The 20,548-nt window shown below is 42.6% G+C and overlaps 2 protein-coding genes across 6 annotated transcripts; one reads left to right on the top strand and one right to left on the bottom strand.

Moving 5' to 3' along the window:
• Nucleotides 1-12,875, bottom strand: mbd6 (methyl-CpG binding domain protein 6). Of its 4 annotated transcripts, none has more exons than XM_035656190.1 (13): nt 12,700-12,875; nt 11,468-11,686; nt 10,646-10,785; nt 9,974-10,076; nt 9,127-9,298; nt 5,254-7,689; nt 3,780-4,777; nt 3,277-3,385; nt 3,006-3,139; nt 1,601-2,368; nt 1,334-1,386; nt 1,090-1,156; nt 1-259 (listed from the first exon to the last, which is right to left on the bottom strand). In XM_035656190.1, exons 3-13 carry the CDS (start codon nt 10,759-10,761, stop codon nt 188-190), a joined length of 5,028 nt encoding a protein of 1,675 aa, XP_035512083.1. In that variant the 5' UTR covers nt 10,762-10,785; nt 11,468-11,686; nt 12,700-12,875; the 3' UTR covers nt 1-187. The 4 variants fall into 4 exon arrangements, with proteins under 4 accessions (XP_035512083.1, XP_035512084.1, XP_035512085.1 ...); XM_035656191.1 differs by lacking the exon at nt 12,700-12,875 and adding an exon at nt 12,145-12,660; XM_035656192.1 differs by lacking the exon at nt 12,700-12,875 and adding an exon at nt 12,484-12,660.
• Nucleotides 12,876-14,343: 1,468 nt separating this feature from the next.
• On the top strand, nt 14,344-20,019 carry stac3 (SH3 and cysteine rich domain 3). 2 transcript variants are annotated; one of them, XM_035656195.1, is made up of 13 exons: nt 14,344-14,582; nt 15,477-15,517; nt 16,056-16,134; nt 16,744-16,897; nt 17,051-17,148; nt 17,322-17,382; nt 17,511-17,608; nt 17,760-17,826; nt 18,091-18,140; nt 18,281-18,363; nt 18,533-18,584; nt 18,749-18,886; nt 19,268-20,019. In XM_035656195.1, the coding sequence occupies exons 2-13, from the start codon at nt 15,510-15,512 to the stop codon at nt 19,373-19,375; spliced, it is 996 nt and encodes a 331-aa protein (XP_035512088.1). In that variant the 5' UTR covers nt 14,344-14,582; nt 15,477-15,509; the 3' UTR covers nt 19,376-20,019. The 2 variants fall into 2 exon arrangements, with proteins under 2 accessions (XP_035512088.1, XP_035512087.1); XM_035656194.1 differs by having other exon boundaries at nt 14,345-14,665.
• Nucleotides 20,020-20,548: the final 529 nt, after the last annotated feature.

Raw genomic sequence — 20,548 nt, 5'->3', positions numbered from 1 at the left:
TTTTTTTTTTTCCATAGTGGTTGCCATAACAATGGTTGACATGACAACGGCATAATATTAGTGCAGCTGAATTTAAAAAAAAGAAAGGTCTTAACAGTGGTGATGATGGTGGAGAGATGGAGGGGGAAAGAGGCGTCTGGCCGCCTTTGATTGACGAACAGCTCTGACTTACAGCTCCCTCCACCAATCACTGCCTCTGAGACCTGGCGCCTCGTCGCCTCCTGCCGCGGACTGACCTCTCAGGCTTCAGCAGTGCTGTCTGGAACAAGAAAGGGAGAACTTTTTGTCACATCAGCCTTGTCTTTTTCCAGCCTCTTAGTTGTGTAATGATTTTATCACTGCAGTCAGAACTGCACAATCATTCCCAGCATGGAACAAAACCCTCTCCTCAGCAAACCCTCCATATTTAGCATTTGTTTTCCACCCTTCACAGGGTAGTAAGTGCAGTGTAAGAGACTGAATACTGCCCCTCAAGCTTGCACAGATTCAGTGTCTTGGTTTTACTGTTTTTAGCATCCTGAGCAAAAACACAAAATGCTGCTTTTTGAGGTTATAAGTATTTTCTTGACCTTGGAACTAGCAGCTAAGAAAATAATCTCACCACATTTTAATATCATTTTTTGTTTTATCAAGTGCTGTTTTGAAGACCAAGAATGAACAGTGAACCTGGGCTCACCCAGTCTCACTGTGTTGCTGAAGTTACTGTATTAATGAACTAAGTGCTCCCACATTACAACAAAGAATCACAAGCGCCACCTTGTGGATAACACAATAACTATCTGCTTTTAGTAATTAGTACTAAAAACAAAACACATCTGAAGGTGATGGAAATGTCCTTATTATGGTGCTGGATGAAAAGTTAGGGCTCACAACATTCAATTAATCCCTAGCGGGAACAACGAAATGTCTGCTAAATGCCTGGTATCACCCAAAACCACAAATGTGAACCTCATGGTGGTGCTGGAGGACAGCCAGAAGATCAGCCACTAACATGGTTAAAAAGCTCAAGCTGCTGAGAAGTAACAGCAGCATATTCATTAACGACTGGGAAAATGCACCAAACCAATAGATGTGGGAACTGGGTCTTACCGTAGCCTTGGTTTCCTCTAGTGCTGTAGCATCCATGTCTCTGAAGTCTTCTAACACATTCTGTAGCCTGATACACAAGGTATATACAACTACATCAGTATTGCATACAGTCTATTATAAACCTAATAGGACTGTTTTTATGAGACATCAGAAAAAATCATGTCTAATGCATTGATACATTACAGTGCAAGGTCTTGCAATCAGGCACACTTTGAACTGTTAAAAAGACAAAAAGACAACGTACGTTTGTTTCCTTTTCCTTCCTCTTCTGGCTCCACCCGCTGGTCCTGCTTGATCCTTGGGAATTAGAATCAGAAATGACATTACAAAAACATCATGATGAAACCATCTATAGGTACCAGGGGCAATGACAATGCTAAGTTTCTCTTTTTTAAATTCTCTGGTCCAAACATAAACTATATTCTTGTGTCTCAGCAGTATAACTATGCAGTCTCACTTTGTGATAAAAAAACAACAATTTTTGAGAGAAACAGCAGACCCAGGCACTCACCCTTCCCTGTTCAGTGTGCAGCAATGTCCCAGCTGTCTCCTCATTGGGCCTCCCACTGCATCCATCCCTGGGACTGAGGTACCCCGCATGAGAAAGATGCCCCTGCCTGTCCACCCCTGCCTCCACATAGGGGCACACAGCCGCAGCCGGCCCAGTACAGTCTGTCTTTGCCTCCTCCAAGTATATGGGTGGCAGAGGAGGCTCTGGGTGAGTATGTCCATCTACCATGACCGGTTTCCTTTGTAAGGGTAGCGTAGACCCATCCTCAGTGGGTTTGGGGGTCCCCTGGGCTGGGGAATGGGCTGCTGCTTCCAGGCTGAGTCGGGATAAGTCTGGGTTGCGGAGGGAACAGGCCCGACGTGGGCTGAGGGAGACTGGGGCACTTGCCTGGGGCAGAGTTGAGACAGGGGTGGATGGGGTATGGTGCTCCATAGGGAAAGAAACCGGCGGTAAGGCACAGAAGGGTGAAGTTGGGTCAGATGGCCCCAAGTGGGCCCTTTCTTCTTGCTCTTTAGCACTGACTTGTAGGAAGGAGGTATAAATCGTGTCCATGAAAGAGGTGTAAGGATCGATAACAGACCTGCCCTCAGACACTCGCTGTGGGGGTGGGGTGGGTTCTTGGGTAGGGGCTGGAGCTGGAGCTGGAACAGGACTGGGGACCACTTCGGGAGCAATCTGACTGGCTGGAATGTCTTCCTGTGGGGCAGGGCTTTGTGTTTCCTGCAATGAAACTGGCTTCTCTCCTTCTGAAGGTGGTGCAAGGTTTAGCTGCAGGAAAAAAGTTGAGGCAATCATTAAAAGTCGAGGATCCCAAAAGAAATGTTAGTGAACCAAACAATTTGTTTTCTAACTGAACTAAAGCAATGGGCATCTGCTGATACAGATACTTATATTTACCTAAATATTGGTTAAATATATATCTGACACACTGAAAACAGCTGTAGATTGAAAAGTTTTGCACACCTTTTCACAAGCTACTTGATAGAAATAGTGAAGTTAATAGTTCTAAACTATTAGTAACTTACTACTAGTTTCAAAGCTTAAATTATAGACACAATATAAAAACTCTAAGAAAGCCACTAAAACTGACATCACACAATCTACTAGCGAGAAGACGTTAAACAGCTGATATGATCTGCCGCCAGCGACGTTTAGCGCTTTAATCAGTGAAAGCGATGGTCAGTGCCAGCTAAAAATGAGAAGTTGCTATCTAAAGGTTTGGTACAGGTTTTGCTAATGTCAAATTGAGAGAGCAAGAGTCTAGAGAATCCATGTAATGTTATTTTGCTACCGCAGGTATCAGGACTCTGGAGTCACACACACTGGTGCGCACAAATACATTTACATTTACACTCTCTCACCTCTTGATATGCTTCATCCACCAAACTTCACACCAGTTACCTACCTGTATGTTGTTCAGCAAGTTGATGGCTCCATCAGGACCCTGCAGCAGAGGCATGCCCTGGACTGGGGGTAGGAGGATGGAACCTGCTCCAATCCCCAAAATGTTATGGAGGCCTGTGATGGCAGAAAGATCTCCTACAAAGACACAGTTCATAGATACAATGACTTACTGTTACAGAATGCCTGTGGTCTTTAAAGTGTTAATACTGAGAACAGCAACATACTGAATTTAATCTTGAGAAAATGATTACAGAGGATCGGCACTAACTCACCTAATACAGCAGGGTTAAGCAAAGTGGGCAGTAACTGTTGAAGGATGGGGTTGTCCTTGCCTTGGAGAGATAGGGGGATGAGGGTGTCAACACCAGCATCAGTAGATACCTAGAGAGGAGAGGAGGAGAGGAGAGGAGGAAAAGAGGAGGAGAGGAGTTTCAGGCAAATAAAGGACAGAATAGTGAATGTGGCCAAAGATATAGAGTGAGACAAGACTCGCACACATTCTTTACATTTTTTAAATGCAAAATGAAAACATCTGCATTCACATCTGAAATACATTAAGATATACAGACTGTAACCCACCCAAAAAAAAAAAAAAAATCACATAGTTTGAGGAGGGATATGAAAATTGTTTAGAGGAAAGTAAATTCATGTCATTCAAACAAGCAACTAACACAGTAGAAAACAATGGAGCAGCTAAGGAAATGAGCTCATAGGTTTTTGTAGGGAAACGAGGAGGAGCTCAGAGGAAATAGCTATAGCAGATAGGGGAGCCTACCTGAGGTTGGGTATGTTGGGTTTGCTGTGCAGGAGCTAAATGGGTGTGGGGAGGTGGGTGGAGCTCAGCAGAGCTCAGGGCAGCAGTGAGCAAGGCAGGACTGAGGGGCAGGAAGGCTGCGGGAGGAGGAGGAAGAGTGGCAGGAAGGAGCAGAGACTGCAGGGCTTGGATAGAGGCCTCAGCTCCTGGAGGAATGGAAAGAAGGCCCTGGGCGACCTCCAAGAGCCCTGGGCCCTGTAGGGTTGATGGATCCAGGAGGCCAGAGGTCTTATCCAGGGTGAGACCCTCCAGCTGCTGTGGCTGCTGGAGAGGAACTTCCAAGCTGACTTGGCTTAACTGACCGAGGCCAGATAGAGATAACAAAGGTGCCTGATGTTGCCCGAACAACAAGGACGCCATAAGCAGAGCCTGAAGGCTAGGTTTTTCTGTTAGCCCTAAATCAGCTTCCTGTCCTGGGTTAGGGGTTGAGGATGGGGCTGGGAGAGGGTTCAGCAGGCCCAAAAGGTTCAGAGGCAGCTCCCCTTGAGCACCACTCAACAAGGGCAACAAGGGAAACAGAGGATTGTTGTTCATCTGTTGTTGCTTCTGTTGTTGATCCTGGTTTTGCTGCTGTGTCTCTTGTTGTTGCATCAGTAACTGCTGCTGCTCTGACTGCTGCTGCTCTGCAAGATTCTGTGGTGTAGCATTGGAGGGGGGTATCTGTGCATGTTGACCTCCCAACCACAACCCCCCCAGTGGCAATGAAGCCAGGCCTGCAGGGTCCAGGAGGGATGGAAGACCTCCTGTGGAGGACAGCAGTTGAAGCAGTTGCTCTTGATTCATGAAGGGGAAGGCCTCTGCCAGAGGTAAGGGAGCCGTTGAGTCGCCCACAGCTGAAGGTGTATGAGGACTGTGATTATCCCCAAGACGAGAGGAGATAGTGGGCCCAGGGCTAGTGGCTGCTGGAGGTTTGGTCACTATGGAGACCTTCGGGTCCATGCATCTAGGCTCCTCTGGCCCTGTTAGAAAGACATGAATCATTCACATCTGTTTTAACTGACACAGCAGTATGTAGCATTTCACACAGGATTTAACTGTGGTGGTTGACTCTGGTACAGCATTGAGTACCAGATAGTTAGCTACAAAACAGTACATTGAGAAGCTAGCAATAATACATCAATAAACATGTGCATTCACATTCAGAACACCCCCCTACCAACACCCTAGGGCACAACAACAACAAAACATTTGTACCCCTCGCCCCCGAACAACAATCCTAAGAGATGCAATCATCTGTAAAGCCTGATCTAAAGTATACATCGTTTATTTTAATCACACCTGATAGAGCAACACTTGAGAGAATCTTGATGCCTATATGGGTACACTGTCAGCATACTCCCAAGATCTATGAATCAGAGTAATTCAATGTGCATTCAAAAGTTATGGTTATTTAATCAAGACTAAAGACAAACTTTGGACTGAAAAATATCCTCACCTGCAGTGGGATTTCCTTGGGAAGACATCACAACATCAGTATTACGGTCAGAGGAGCAGCCCTCTCCCTGGGGAACAGTGGAAGATGCTGCAAGAAGGGCGAGGACATGGTTGCTAAGATCAAGAGGCTTCGGGGAGCTGGATATCGCCATAGAAACACTGCCTTGAGAATGACTCAGGTCGACTGATGTAGATATGCTGTTACTACCAATCTCCCTTGCCACAGTGCCCTGTGGTGAGGCTTCCCGCAACGGTGCCTGGGAAACAGAGTCTATTGTAGGAATGTGATTCTCAGTTTGCTGATGTTTGTCTGAGGGAGGCGGGGACATGTGCTGGGATGGGCTGCTGCTGTTGTGTAAAGCTAAATTCGAGTTGGGCAGCACTGTAGAAGAAGGAGAATGTCTCTGTAGAGGACTGGATTTAGTAGACTGAGGATGTGATGGAGACTGCACAGATCTGAACTGAGAGAAAGTGGGAGGAGGAGAAAGCGGCTGCGGCACCGAGGGTAGGGGATTAGTGTTACTGGTTCGGCATGGTGACTGAGTCTGTCGGTGCCTGGCATTAGAATGAGGGGATGGAGAAGAGGGTGACAGTCTAGGGCTCTGTTTATTAGTGGGTCCACCTCCTTCAATAGACACAGATCCTGGCTGAGCTGAAGCAGAGTTGGATGCTGAGGCCGTGGCCTGCGCATTCTGCACACTGAGCAGGTGTAACAGAGCAGACAGAGGCTGGGTTGGAGGATCCAAGCCAAGAGGTGTAGGCGTCAGGCCTGTAGTGAAATCCAGGGCCTCATTTTGTCGAGGAGGCCTGGAAAGGTGTGCTATCTGTCTGGGAGCAGGGAGCCTTGGCATCTGCCCGGGGAGGAGATGATGATGGTTTTCTAACATGACAGCATTCTGGTTCTGCACAGCTGAGGTAGAGGAGGAATGCGAGGAGGGGAAGGAAGAGGAGGAGGAGGATAGGTTGATAGCTGTAGCAGTAACGGCATCTCCTGGTGGGGTCTTCCGCGGCCCATTAGCCAGCTGCTGGGTGTCTCTTAGCATGCTGAGCACTGTGGGTGATCGGCGTTGCCTCTTCCTGTGCGATGCATTGCGCTCTGCTGTGGGAGGCAGGTGGGGCAAGGAGGAAGCCAGGGACTGGGCCAGAGAGTGGGATGGAGGAAAGAGGACGGATGAGGCTGCTGCAAGGGAGGGATGGGGAGGCCTAGTAGAAGCGATGGAGGAGGGAGGGTGGCTGTTATGTAAAGTGCTGTTTGTTACCTTTGATGACTGTTGCTGCTGTGCCTCCAGAGAAGAGGGCAAGCTCACCGGGTTGCTGGCCACATTTGAGCTCTGACCCTGGGTTATCTGGTTAGCCAGTTGAGCCTTGGCAGCTGCAGAGAGAAGGCTACTCGCAGGGAAAGAAGCTGGGTGTGGTAGCTTGCTCTGATGGCTGTGGTGGTGGTGGTTTAGAAATGGCCCCAGAGGTAAACTAGAAGGCCCAGCAGAGTTCAACCCAAAACTTGGCGGTACTGAGCTGGGAATCGGACTTATGGTGCTCTTTGAGGGCTTCGAGGAGAGAGTATGAAGGTTGCTACTGCTTTGGTTGGTAAGTAAGGAGGGGTTAGTAGAGATAAGTAGGTGGTGGTTATTAGTGCTGCTGTTGCCTGAGTTCTTAAACTGCTCTAAAATGTCTTCCAACTTGTACTTGGGGAAGTGGGGGCTGGGGTTTGGGGAGCCACTGGAGAGAGGGGAGTGTGGAGAGGAAGAGGTGGATTTCCTCCTCTGAGACAAGTTACTTCCCATCAGTCCTCCTCCTGCTGCTGCTGCTGCTGTTGAGCCTCCTCCCTGATCAGAGAGAGGGGAAGGAGAGGCTGAAGGGTGGCGGGATCGCTGGTGAGGAGACACACAGTTCATGTTATGGACAGAGGGAGAGAGAGAGGGAGACGGAGAGAGGGGGGAGCCTCCCACAATGACACCATGAGGATGATGAGTGTGAGTCTGTGCTCCTCTTCCACCCATGGTCATAGGGGAAGAGGGAGGAGGTGAAGAGAGGGGCGTGAGCCGAGGAGAACCCGGAGTCTCCGGGGTTTTAGGTGTTCTTTGACCTTGACTGACATTCTGAGGTGTGGGGGTGCGAGGTGACCTCTGGGCAGATGGGAATGAGGAGCTGGAGGAAGAGCTGGAGGAGGCAGGGATAGGAGGAGGCTGGTGAAGCCTTCTCAAAGCCTCTAGGGGATGGTGAGAGTTTGTGCCTGTGTGAAGGACAGGGGAGGAACCATTGTAAGGGTAAATAAACTGGTGGGAGGATTTGGGGCTGGCACAGGGGTTCGGGTGGAGGTTGCTGTGGGGTCGAGCTGTAACTGGATGGAGTTTGGGATGGTAAATGCCATGGTCCTCTTCTTCCCGCTGCACATGTACTCGCTTTGGATCGTGGCTGTCCACTCCACTGCTCATCTCTGAAAGTGGAAACACACAAATACAAACACACAGACACACACACAAAGAAAGCATTTACTAAATTGTTGTTACATCCCTATGACAGCATTATTTACTTTGGGGTCTTGTATACAAACTAATTACTGTGAAAATACTACCAAGCATGAGCAGCTAAAACTTTCCAATTCTATCAGGTATTTAATTTTAGAAAATATGATACATCTGTGGAAGCAGAATGGGTGTCAAAGGCAACACAAAATATTATTTCTTCTCCAGGAGCCTGTGTATTTCCTGGACAGTCCATCATTGCATACCTCAGGTTATTAGGCACACGTAAGTCTGTGTGATACAGAAATCTGTAGTAGCGTGAGATGTAACCGCACATGTTCAAAGAGATAATGTTATGCTTGTTATTTTCCCAATACTGTGTGCACTATGGTTGATCTGTGTTAATCGAATGCACATTAGCAAGAGCGCAAGTAAAGGGAGTTGTTCAAAGCATAAACAGACTTATGAAGAAAAGAAAAACAGATGGAGACAGATCCACAGGACCACAATGACAGAACTACTCTGCTGCACACCGTAAGCCTTGTAAGACTGCACTTCTGTTTGATTATATCGATTGAACTGCAGCAAGAAAACAAATCTGAACAAAGTATCCACCAACCACACATCATAATTTTTACTGAATGTCTTTCATTCCCAATATGATGTACATTACTGCTTTTAAAATATCACTGGTTTGAATTCTCTGTGCCTTACAGCTTCTGCACTGACCAACACTAGTTTTTTCAATCCCACACCCACTCTCTCCCGCAGGATTTCCGACCATCACTGCCTTCTCTGACAGTTATCACATCCCACTCCCGCCCACTCCTGTGATGATTCTGATCACAAACAATCAAAAATGTTTTCTAGTGAAAATCTGTCTGACCCTTCCCACAGGGAAAATAAGACACATTTAGCTATTTTATGGATTTTGCCTGAGGCAGTAGGAACTAAAAATGTATCTAAACGTGGATATGGATCATGTCACAGTTTCTCTGTGTCGAGGGAACAAGAGAGCGAGGGAGAAACTAAATGGAAACATCTGTTTCAGTATGCTGGAGGCACATGGTTTACTGTAAAACAGTGTATTTACATGCCTAGCAAAGCCTGGTAATAAGAGCCTCTCCTACTTTTAGAAATAAAATTTCATCTCTAATTCATCCCACCATGATGATGACGGTGACAAAGCCCTCACACACACACACAGAGTACAATTTTGTTGGCACCCTGCAGAGCCTGTGTGATCATAGTCCCACTGCAGCCCTTTACATGAGGTTAATGCTGCACATGCAGAACATTTAACCCTGTTACAAAAGACTTGCTACATGATGCTGATCAGTATCTGTTTAGTAAATCTGTATAGTACAGAGGTGCGGGAGTACGGCGTGTCTCCATGCTTCCAAAGTTACCTGGATGATGAATGTTGGCAAAAGGCAGCTGTGAGGCCTGCATACTTCGACACAGTGCAGCCATAGCCACAACTTTCCTGCGGTGGTTACACAGTTTGGTCATGTCCTGCTCTGCTTTGCCTAACGGATGGCTGTGCTGCTCCACCTTCACTCCCACAGTGAAGCTGAAAACCTGCAAGACACCAGACATAAGAGGATTAGACAGAATTCAGAGAGAACTCTTTCAACAAATTTTGGACAGTTAGAGGGCACCAGTGGGGGTATTTTAGTCATAGTCACAAAAGCATCATTGCTAATCGCAGACAATATGCATTCACATTTTTAATTAAGAAAAGGTTAGCCATGATTCCACACAGTTGAACAAACCTCATTTAAAGTTTGTTTAATTCAACACATGTGGGGATGTCATATGCCTGCATAATATGCTAATAAAAACCTTCCAGTGCTGCCAGTAACTACTATGCTACTTCAATATTACTATGAACTTGACTGAGTTTTACAATTTGCATGCAAAATTTTATGCACATACAGTGTCTGATGTTAGAGGCTATTTTAAATCTTGTTTTCAACATAACAGCAATATCGAAACACATTGCTATAAAAACAGCATGTATTGATTTCCTCACTGCCAGAACAAATAAGTAAAAGAACTGAAATTACCACTAATCATTTGAAATTGAAGGGGTTAGGTCATTGCCATGCTGATAAATATGTGTAAATGTCACAAAGTTACCGAATCTGAAAACTCAAAATACCAGATAATATGAGATAAACTGTATGCATTGTCTGTACTGCACACCCTTACACACACGCACACACAAGTTTAAAATGTATAGCCCGGCTTTACCTTATGGATGATGAGTGGACACTCAAGACCACACTTGCAGGTGCCATCACTCAACAGATAGGTCTTGACTTCGTCCAGAGAGGAGAGGGGAGTGCCACTGGGACTACAGAAAGAAGACAGGAACAAACCTTAACAACAAACTCAAAGCAAATTGAAAAGGTGTAAACAAAGATATGTTCAAAGCACAGCAAAGTTCTAGGTTACGAATCTGAACTCACCTCAAAATCTCCATATTTAACATTGAAGCATTTATAGCCAAAACAGAGCTGCATATCCAAACTGAAAGACGCTGGGTTTAATGTTGCTGCTTTAGACAGTCCTGGCATTAATTTTGAGCAAGATGCAGAAACCACTGTCCAATGAAATATGTGTACGCAAATTGAACTGGCCAAGGAAAATAAGGCAAAAGGAAATCTTTAATGGAGAAAACCCCCACAACAAATCTGCATCTTTATGCAAATGTCTATAACAAATCCACAAAAGCTGCCAACTTTCAGGGTAATATCCTTCTAAATATGTTGGCAAAACCAGCTTTCTAATTTCTCCAGAATAAATTATTTAGCTGACGCACAAAAACATTGATATGCCTTCATATCAAAATCCTTTGTCCAAATATTAATAATCATCAGAAATAAGTTTATTTGTGCTTTCTGCTAAAGTGAACCAACCCACCTGACGTAGATCACCCGCCCGCCCTCCATTCTCCTCTGCCAGCCGATGGGGACGTGTATTGCAGTGGTGTGGACCCCATCCTTGTCCCCACTTACAGTCTCACTGCCTCCCATCATTTTGTCGTTGCGGCCTGCCAGCACCTTGGAAAAGCAGCAAAGTGTTAATATATTATTTCTTTGATAAAATGGAGTTAAATTGGGTTTTTATTTAAATAATTACAGATTCCTAAATCATTATTCTGTAAAAATCGGAAAAAGGCCCCGCTGAACTAAAAATGTATGTATATGCAACAGTGTAGATTATTGTGCCTCAACGTGAGTCACTCAATAAGTAAACACACGCAGGCATGAAATGGATAAATTAATGTCTCTGTAATGAAGTCATTGGCATATCAATGTTCTAATTTAAGCAACCTGCATGCCAAATGTATGAGTCATGTTCACCTGATTACCCAAAACCAAATGTCCATGTCAAACATTAAATATTACATAATGAAAAATGGGTACCATGATAAATCCAGCCCAGGTTAAACAGAATCACAAAGCATGCGTACAATAAGGGCTGCTACATTCCAACATCAATGACTGAAAATGTACTTTCCAGCTGTGCTCTACGTTTCCAAGTCGTTCTGGCAAAGAGCCCAATATTTACTTTCCTTATGTATGTGCTCATGACAATTCAAGCCTCTACAGATAAATATTTAATACCCAAAATGTGACGTAAACTTCTCACCACTGGGTGTGGCCACAGCAAAAGAAAAAGCTATTGGTTAACTGTCATGGTAAAGTAAGAAAAAGAATAACTGAAGCACATTTTGCATACCTTGTCATCTTTGGGAAGCCAGGATCTGTTTTGGCTAAGGTATCCACTGTCCAATGTACATGCTGGTGGGTGAGAAGCACACAGACTGCCAGTAAAACCTGACTTGATGCTCAAACACTTTCCTCAGCTATGAGGCAGATCCTCAACTTAGAGGACGACTCCTGCAGATTCGTTTGTTCGGTTCACATCAGAGTAGAGTCTTGGATGAAGATGGTGAGCCTGCAAAGAAAGGTGGAGGTAGATTATGTAATCTGACAGGGAGAACCAGAGTTTAATACCTGACGTGAAAATAAAAAGAAACATTTCCTGCAATCAACGTGATCCAAGCGTTCTTTAATAAATGATTACATGAGATGCAAAAAAATAATCTAACTTCAGAGCAAGTTGTGGCTACTTTGAAGTGGGAGGGTGTGTTTGGATAGGCCCGAGGTTTACTGGATGTTCAGCCACAATGTAAGCAGCTGCCTTTCCAACAAGCAACGCACAAGCAAACAAACTACAGCAACCCGAAAGGAGCTGGAAATAAAATATAGATGGGATTCGTAGTCGAGCTAGAGTCGACATCCCCGCAGTGTGCAGCCAGTGTAACAATATCCCACCAACTAACGCTACCGTCTCACCACTGACACACGGCAGGCTAGCAGCTAGGCTAACAGCTAAGCTACAGGCTACCCTACTTTGTACTATGTTGTCGTGACAGCTGTCAGGAGCACAAAACACTCCGCTGCAAAACTCCTGCGTGTTAGCGACGGTGACCAGAAACGAGCCAGGCTCCAATACTGCTGCTCACAAACCCTCGAAGAGCAGATAGCAGTGGCTTCTTGACAGTCGTGAGCTATCGTCAGTGTTAGCAGGACCTATCAACCTTTCTCTCCGTGTTGGCGAAGTTTTACTCTCTTCGCTTTTCTGGCTCGCGGGAGAATCAAGAGTTAGCCGGGCAGCTAACGGGACTAGCCGGAGAATGTTTTGAAAACGGCCGATACTTAAATAAATAACCGTAAAATAAACAATTCCACCTTTCAACCCACGTATCAGCGCGGTCGATCAGCTCTCAGCGTTTATGCAACGTCTTCCAGTCCGATTTAAAAACAAAGGGCAATAACGCTTCATTTTACTGCGCCTGTGATCTGGAGGCTAACGCTAGCAGCTAGGCTACCAGAGCTAAGTGACTGAAATGTTCCTGATTGTGGAGAGTCCCAACAACACTGAGGAGGTCCCGAGAAGGTGCTCACTTATCCGGCCGTCGCTTTGCTCTCTGCTCCGATGAACCGTCTAGCATCCAGATGTATTCCGGCCACCATTACGATCCATGTAATCCCAAATTCACAGTTTCCCACTGTTTTTTTTTTTTCTTACAGATTCCGAGCAAAAAAAATAATGGAGTTTTTTTTTACCGGGCATGCGCATTGAGTGCTCAGGGAGTATTGTACCCGACATGCAACGGGACCTTTGTAGTGCTCCAGACAGACATCAGTGCGGAGCTCCTTGATAGAGGACATGATAATGACAGAGTACTGTGAGGCCCGGGATTCATGTCTGCAGTTCACTGTAATGGATTCATGAGCACCTGTCTACACTGAAGTTGATCACATCGTTTATCAGGATGCAGGATTAAATGTAGCACATATATGTATTTTATAGTATACAATATATTCATGCATATCACATCCCATGTACTGTGTGTTTGAGGTTGTCTGTGATTAACATATCTCAGAGGGCATACTCTGATTTTGGTAAAGACTGAATTACACAACATAGCAAAGCAGGGAACAGCCCTGGGGTATCGCAATTAGTGTGTGGTCATTTGATTAATTACACAGTTGTTTTATAGGACTGTATGCACCATGAAGCACAATCTTAATTGAAAGGACAAGGGCCTCACAATGAGACCTGAATTATTACGTAATATAGAGTGAATACTCAAATCAATTTGTGCCTAATTAAGTTACCAAAATATAATAGCTATTTACTAACTAATACGTAAACAATGCACACATGATGAGAAAAAGGGGGTGGTCATTAAGGCCCACAGCTCAAAAATACTCCTATATTGTTAATCTGCTGCTGATTTTGATGACCTCATGTTTTTACCTCTAGCACCACCAACAGGACAAACCTTCAATTCTCAGGTGAACCAGGTGTAAACACACATTTATGCTTCTAACATGAAAAAACCCTTTTGATTTTTGTGACCCAATGACCCACCTCCTTAGCTCACCATTAGTTCACTGTGACTTAATCACACACTTATGCTCCATTCATGAAGTTAATCTAGACAATCAATTAATTTTTTTTAATTTTTTTTTTTTACCAAATGTCATTAAAACATTTGATTTACATTTTTTTTACTTATATCTTCTCTGTATCACCATACATGATGGTGTAAGTGCTGTTTCAAAAGGTTAGATTTTAAGATATTTAGTATTGGAAGTATTGGCCTTATAAACATGTCTAATATGTGTTTAACTGTATGTAAACTCAAATCTTTGAACCCCTCAAATTACCTGTGTTATAGACACTGAGGACAAAATCTCACTGTCTATAACACAGTACAACCATAATAATTCATTTACACGTGTTTAACAGAGCACTGATGTGAATTATCAGATAAAATGTTTAATATAAAGGTGACACACTTGGGTGGGTGTTCTTGGTCTGCAAGGACTAATGGGATAAGGACATTGAACAGTATGAATGCCTATGTGTGTCTGCTGTCTGTGAACAAGTGGGACAAGGGGGAAGAGGTGCATGTATGTGTGTAATGAAGACAGTGGCAGAAAGTATCTGATTTCCCCTCGTCATCGGTGCTCCGTTTGAGGTCCCCAGCTGTCGCAAATAGTCAGCTTGACACATGAGTGCTCAGATTGGCACGCACACAAACACACACACACACACACACACAAAATCATATGTAAGTACACAAATACAGACATATGCTCACACCGAGCACTTTGGAAATCACCTAAAGAGAAAAATACAGGGAATAAAGCTAGGGCCCAGACTGCGCGAGTACTGACACAGAATCCTGAGGGCCTGAAGTGAGGAGGCAGGTTGGTCTGCCAGTTTGCTAGACTCAGATCCACTGGCCGTGCAGCTATCCAGTCATCGGCAGCAGGTGAAGGACTCATTCACAGATAGATTTACTCACACACTGGATTTTGTCATTTCTCCCCCGAGCTTTGTGAATTTTGACAAGAGGTATGTTCCAGTATTAGTTTCAAGTTTTTAGATATTCCACTAGCAAAATGTGTTTGCATGAAAAAAGCACGTAAGTCAGTTTGTTCAGTTTAACTTCAGTAAGAAAGTTACATAAAGCTTAGAAATACTAGCTGAACAGTTGTCATATTGTGAATGTTTTCGCCAGTTCACAAGGACTGATTTTTATTGCGGTCATACTTTGTAAAATTTTACTCTTCTTTTTCTGACTGGCAGAGAGACACCCAAATTTAGCTGTGATGAGATTGAATTTCACAACCCTAGAATAGTTTGGGTCAAGTGGACGCGTACAGTATGTGTGTGAATGCGAGTGCATAGCTACATGTAACTTTTTTGTTAAGTGTTCACACACACGAGATGAACATCCTTTATATATGTTAGTGTCTCTGTGTGTGCTGTGTCTTAAACAACATTTCCACATCACAAATATTATATGTAATTCTGCTGTGTATTTTTTATTAATCACTATCCTCTTATAGAAGATAAAGGATTTAAAACACTGAGAAATTGATTTAATACATTTTGACTAGATTCCATGAGAAGGCTAACATTCATAAATGATTTTGAAATATAAACACTAAATATCATCTGATTTCATTCAGTTGGGTTCCTAAGAAAATGTATATACATATATGACATTTGGTGCTTGCTGATTTTATCAACCCATGGCATGTAATATAACAGTTTACTAAAAACATGTTTTTTAACTGTGCTGCTTCAAAAACATGAGATAAAATCCTTGCCATTTATCAGAAAAAAGCCAATAAATAAATATATATACTTATCATTGTAGGTGGGGCAGTGCTGACATTATCCACCAAACACCATGGACCAGTGAGTATATTTCCTGAAAACACCTAAATTATTTCTACAATACAAATATATTGCTTGTCCTACTTTGCCTGCCTGCACCTCTTCACCATCTCCACAAGCCTTCATTCAAATTCTAGTGAGCTAAATGTCAGTTCAGACTGAAAAGCACACAAACCTTCAAACCAATGCAGATTTAATCCATGTCTCTCCACAGTTTATTCAAATACAGTAATGCCATGAGTCTCACAGGAAAAATAATCAACACTCAACTATTTTGAGGTGAAATGGCAATTTGATATGGACACAAAGCACATCGGTTACATCAGGTCACTCCATGAGGTTATCCTGTTAAAACCTCGTAACCTAAACCGTGGCAGTTTGTATGTTCACCTGTCCTGTTGAAGTTTTACATGTTCACCTACTGACAAACAAGAAGTCAAGTTTAACGAAGAGTTAACACTTTGGAGAACATTTTTTTTACGTTAAAGTTATGATATGTAGCTGCATGATTTGATCTTACAGTGTGTTTTTTTTCTTTGTGTGTGTGTGTGGGTGTCAGGGAGGATGACAAAAACTCTGTGGATTTCCATGACAACCCTCCAGCTCCTGACAATGTAGTAAAAGAGGACGGAGACACTGTGAGTGACAGGACCATGTCAACCCCCCCAATGTTAGCGGTGCCATTCCCGGGCAGTTTAAAATAGCCACCAGCTGGGTCAGGAACGCAGTGCAGCGTCAATTGGAAAAATATGAGCCTTGACATAAGTGTTTCTGTCTTGAATCCCCCGTGGGATGATAGACGTTGGATATACTACACCGCAGTTATGGTTAAATCCTATAAAAGTGCATTTAATAAATGTGCACTATTTAATGGCAGCTCTCTCTCAGTATGACTTTCACTGGGTAGCAAAGGACACAGAAATTATACTAACTGTGAACTGGTTATTTGGTTTGGTGGGTGCATCATTTTTCAAACCAACATTTTGAAATGTTTTCTTTTACTTTGATGATGAAATGACATGATGAAAAATGGACAACACTAAAGACAACAAGAGGCACTTCATTTTGATCATGATCAAATATGGGCAATTTAATCACTTTTTTAAAGATTTAAACATTACTTTTATCCAAACACATTATCAAATGATTTCCTCCTGCAGGCATTGCTTCCCTGCAAACATCACAATGTTGCCTACGTACTGTGTTTTTTTTTTTAAATAACGGAGATATGCCCTTTGTGTGTCCAGGTCTACTTCATATATGAGGAGGAGGTGGAGGTGGAGGAGAAGGAACCAGAACCTCCACCACCTGTTGTCCGGGTCAATGACAAACCCCATAAGTTCAAGGACCACTACTGCAAGAAACCCAAGTTCTGTGACGTCTGCGCTCGCATGATAGTTTGTATGTATAGGAAATTATGTCGAAAAAAACCCCCACCAAGACAAACAACATTTATTCATCATGACATTATAATTCCTTATATTTGATGTTTTCCACATAGAATGCTTAATCTTGGTCTCTGACTCACCTCATCGCTTTGTTTTTATTTTTCAGTAAACAACAAGTTTGCTCTAAGGTGTAAAAACTGCAAGACCAACATCCACCATTCATGTCAGTCCTATGTCGAGTTCCAGAGATGCTTTGGCAAAATTGTAAGTCCTGTTAGTTCTACTGCCATGCTCTATAAAGAAATACACTCTATCCACAGTACACTCGGCCACTATACAGATTACTTTACCCCTAATGAGACAGACATCCATATATCCATCTGAACTAAAATGATTGGAAATACTGAAACAAGATATTCTCTTATTGCTTCCTGTAGCCACCTGGCTTCAGGAGGGCCTATAGCTCCCCCCTGTACAGCAGTGACCAACCAGATCCAAGTGAGTCCGAATTGTCATCTATCAGTTTATTTTCTGTCAAGTTAGTCTAGCCTATTTGTGAAAGTGCATAAATCTGATTATCTGTACTAAAATGTCATTATCTGGATGACTACTCTCTCCATAACAAGACAACCCAAACCGGAACGACCCCGTCTTTGACACCCTGCGGGTCGGTGTCATCATGGCAAACAAGGAGCGCAAAAAGAATGAAAATGACAAGAAAAATGTGAGTGTACTACGTACTTTCAATCAAACTGTAAACCTTCAACAAAAACTTATATAACTTACTAACCAAACATAGCGGCATCAAAGTAAAAACTTGTTTTGAAAGGATATGAAATATATTTGTGTAAAGTTCTGATGTTTTTCTTCTCCAGATAATGATGATGGAGGAAGAAGAAGAGGAGAACCAACAGCCCAAAGAGAACGAGGAGGGAGGAGAAGGTACAAACAAACTATAATGATGTTAGATGTTCTCTCTATATATACTACACTAGTTGTCATCATAAAAATAACATTTTTATATCCAACCTAATACACTAATACAAAACAAGTGCAAAAAAAAAAAACAAGTCAGAAATTTAACAAAGGATATTACGTACCCAAAATAGTGAGGATAACATTAAATGATTTGTTCTACATTTTTTAAGTTAAGTCATATCATAAGCGAGGAGTTTGTCATGACTCTGATGTCCAATGTTCATACAGGGAAGCCTGATGATAAGAAGGAGAAAGGAGGAGACAAAGCAGATGAGAAGGTAAGAAAAACATTTTAATGAAGCAGTTCAGTTTTACTTTTCGGCAGCTGCTGCCCTGTTCCACCAGCCATAATACTGTACATCATTTTGTTATAATTCAGCTGTCACATGCAGTAGCATCTATGCTGTTTTGTCAACAGAGTAAGGGTACATTCTCCCATTCCCACTATTACCTGGCTCTCTACCGCTTCAAGGCCATAGAGAAAGACGACCTCGACTTCCAGTACGTTTGAAAGACTCAAATAATTCCCAACATGCAATAATTACATGAAGTATAAAGCCTTTATTATTTTATTTATTCAGTTAAACCTACCTTAATTTTCAGTGAACACTGTACTTTTTTAATTTTGAAGTGATAAAATACATTTATTATGTATGTGTTTGCGTATTAGCCCTGGTGATCGGATCACAGTACTGGATGACTCCAATGAAGAGTGGTGGAGGGTGAGTTTAATTTCATAATTTCTTGATTCTTTTAGCTTTCATGTGATCCTTTAAATGAGTGGTTTCAGTTTGTGGTAAACCCGTTTCAGTTGTCATTTTTGTTCTTGTTTTTGGAATTTTTGTTTGAGGATGAACTTAAAAGTCTGTTCCCTCTCTACTATCAGGGAAAGATGGGAGAGAAGACAGGCTACTTCCCCACCAACTACCTCATAAAAGTGCGTGCGTCTGAAAGAGTTTTCAAGGTGTTGCGCTCCTTTGTAGGGAACAGAGAGATGGGACAAATCACACTGAAGAAAGATCAGGTAACTGCACTTGTGTGTGAGTTTGTGTTGTTCGTGTGTAGGTGCTATTGTTACTCATTTATTTTATAGTTTAGGTTGAAAAACAGTTTATATGTGCCAGTACAGGTTTTTTTTCTTAGGTAATCACCAGAAATAAAGGCAGCCTTTAAAAGCAAGAGACATGTAACGTCATTACATCAACACGCTGCCCAAGTTTATTGCTAATTTTATTAATGTTTTACTAACAAAAAGAGTTAACAATGTTGTACCCTCAGTATCAGCACATGCAAATGGTTCATGGTGCATCAATCATCATCCATCTGTAGAGGCCTATGTGAGAATGTATCGGGTTTGAACTGATGCTGAGATGATGAGTTGTGCTGTTGTCACTCTGTGTTTCAGATTGTGGTGAAGAAAGGAGATGAGAAAGGCGGCTACTTGAAGGTCAGCACTGGACGCAAGCTGGGCTACTTCCCTGCTGATCTGCTGGAGGAGATCCCTGCGACATAAAAAACACAACATGCAATGAAAAGAGCCTGCAACACACTTTAAATATCAGCACAAACTGGAGACAGTACTTTCTGGGAGATCCTCCTCAAACATATTTACTGATCTATTTGTGTCTTTGACCCAAGGTGAAACATGAGAAAGGAGAGATTAATGATTTGATAGTTTGAAAAATATGAATATGTACATTAATAAGTGGGTAAGAGACAATCAGGAGATGTGTTGGCTTTGTAGTGAATAGCATGGTAATACAAATGGTCAGATGCTTTAGTTTACTACCTGCTGATTATAACTAGCAGTGAGAAGAGGGAGAGAAAACCTGGAGAGCTTATCAAAAGGTCATAAATCAGGTCATTAAGTGACATAGAGGTAGATCAGAAATTTAAAATCAGAATTTCTGAATCAAATATTTTGACTTATATTTTTAACAGGTACAATAATACAAGTATTCTAATGATTTTGAACCATTTTGCAAGGCTCTCTCGGCCCTTTGTAGTTATATAAATCGAGGCTTCAAAGCCATTTCAACATGTACATAGCTTTATATTAAGAAAGAAAGTGCAACAGTGCATAGATTGAGCTTGCACATAATACAAGCAAACGCTTTCAGTATGTTTCAAATATTAAACCTGAAGTGCACTTAGAAACTCTGTGTGAAACTTTTTTTTTAAATGTTTTCAAAAAGGCAACATTGTATTTCAAACAAAATAGAGACAGAGATGCAGAGGAACCCTCAATGCAATCTGCATTATTAATGACAGCCAAGCATGAAAAGAAAACCCCACACACTCTTCTTTGTGTTTTTATTCTTTATTTCATCATGTTTATCACAATGTACACATTTAAAGATGTGTAGTGAGACATTGGCTCCGTCAAAGATCCATTGCATACATCAACATTAACAACACCAGAGCTTTCACATGAAGGAAACTAAAGACTATAAATCTAGCTTTATTCATATATTTTCTGCCGCACTCGTGTCAGTTTCTATGTTTTTGCTGCCTTAATCCAAGGTTTGAACAATGAAATGCATATATAAGGCAAGAAAACACACAATCAAAGACAGTTACTGAAATTTCACCAAATTGTACTCTACCAGCTGTGGCTCATGGACAGGGAGATGTCTGTAATCTGGAGCAACAGCATCTTCTCCTGTGCTTAAGAGCCTCTCAGAGG

This window comes from Morone saxatilis, unplaced genomic scaffold (assembly GCF_004916995.1).
Source record: "Morone saxatilis isolate NCDOM2014 unplaced genomic scaffold, NCSU_SB_2.0 Contig15, whole genome shotgun sequence".
In the NCBI taxonomy this organism is placed as follows: Eukaryota; Metazoa; Chordata; class Actinopteri; family Moronidae; genus Morone; species Morone saxatilis.
The sequence above is the reverse complement of the archived record's forward strand: the minus strand, read 5'-3'. Positions and strand labels throughout refer to the sequence as shown.

Bases quoted from the DNA above. Each gene is read 5' to 3' on its own strand.
- mbd6 (XM_035656190.1), bottom strand. From the start codon at position 10,761: ATGATGGGAGGCAGTGAGACTGTAAGTGGGGACAAGGATGGGGTCCAC. The intron at 3,386-3,779 runs GTAGGCTCCCCT...TCTCCTCTCTAG, and splicing joins CCCAACATACCCAACCTCAG to GTATCTACTGATGCTGGTGT. The intron at 1,387-1,600 runs GTGAGTGCCTGG...CTAATTCCCAAG, and splicing joins TGCACACTGAACAGGGAAGG to GATCAAGCAGGACCAGCGGG.
- stac3 (XM_035656195.1), top strand. The intron at 16,135-16,743 runs GTGAGTGACAGG...TTGTGTGTCCAG, and splicing joins TAAAAGAGGACGGAGACACT to GTCTACTTCATATATGAGGA. The intron at 16,898-17,050 runs GTATGTATAGGA...TTTATTTTTCAG, and splicing joins CTGCGCTCGCATGATAGTTT to TAAACAACAAGTTTGCTCTA.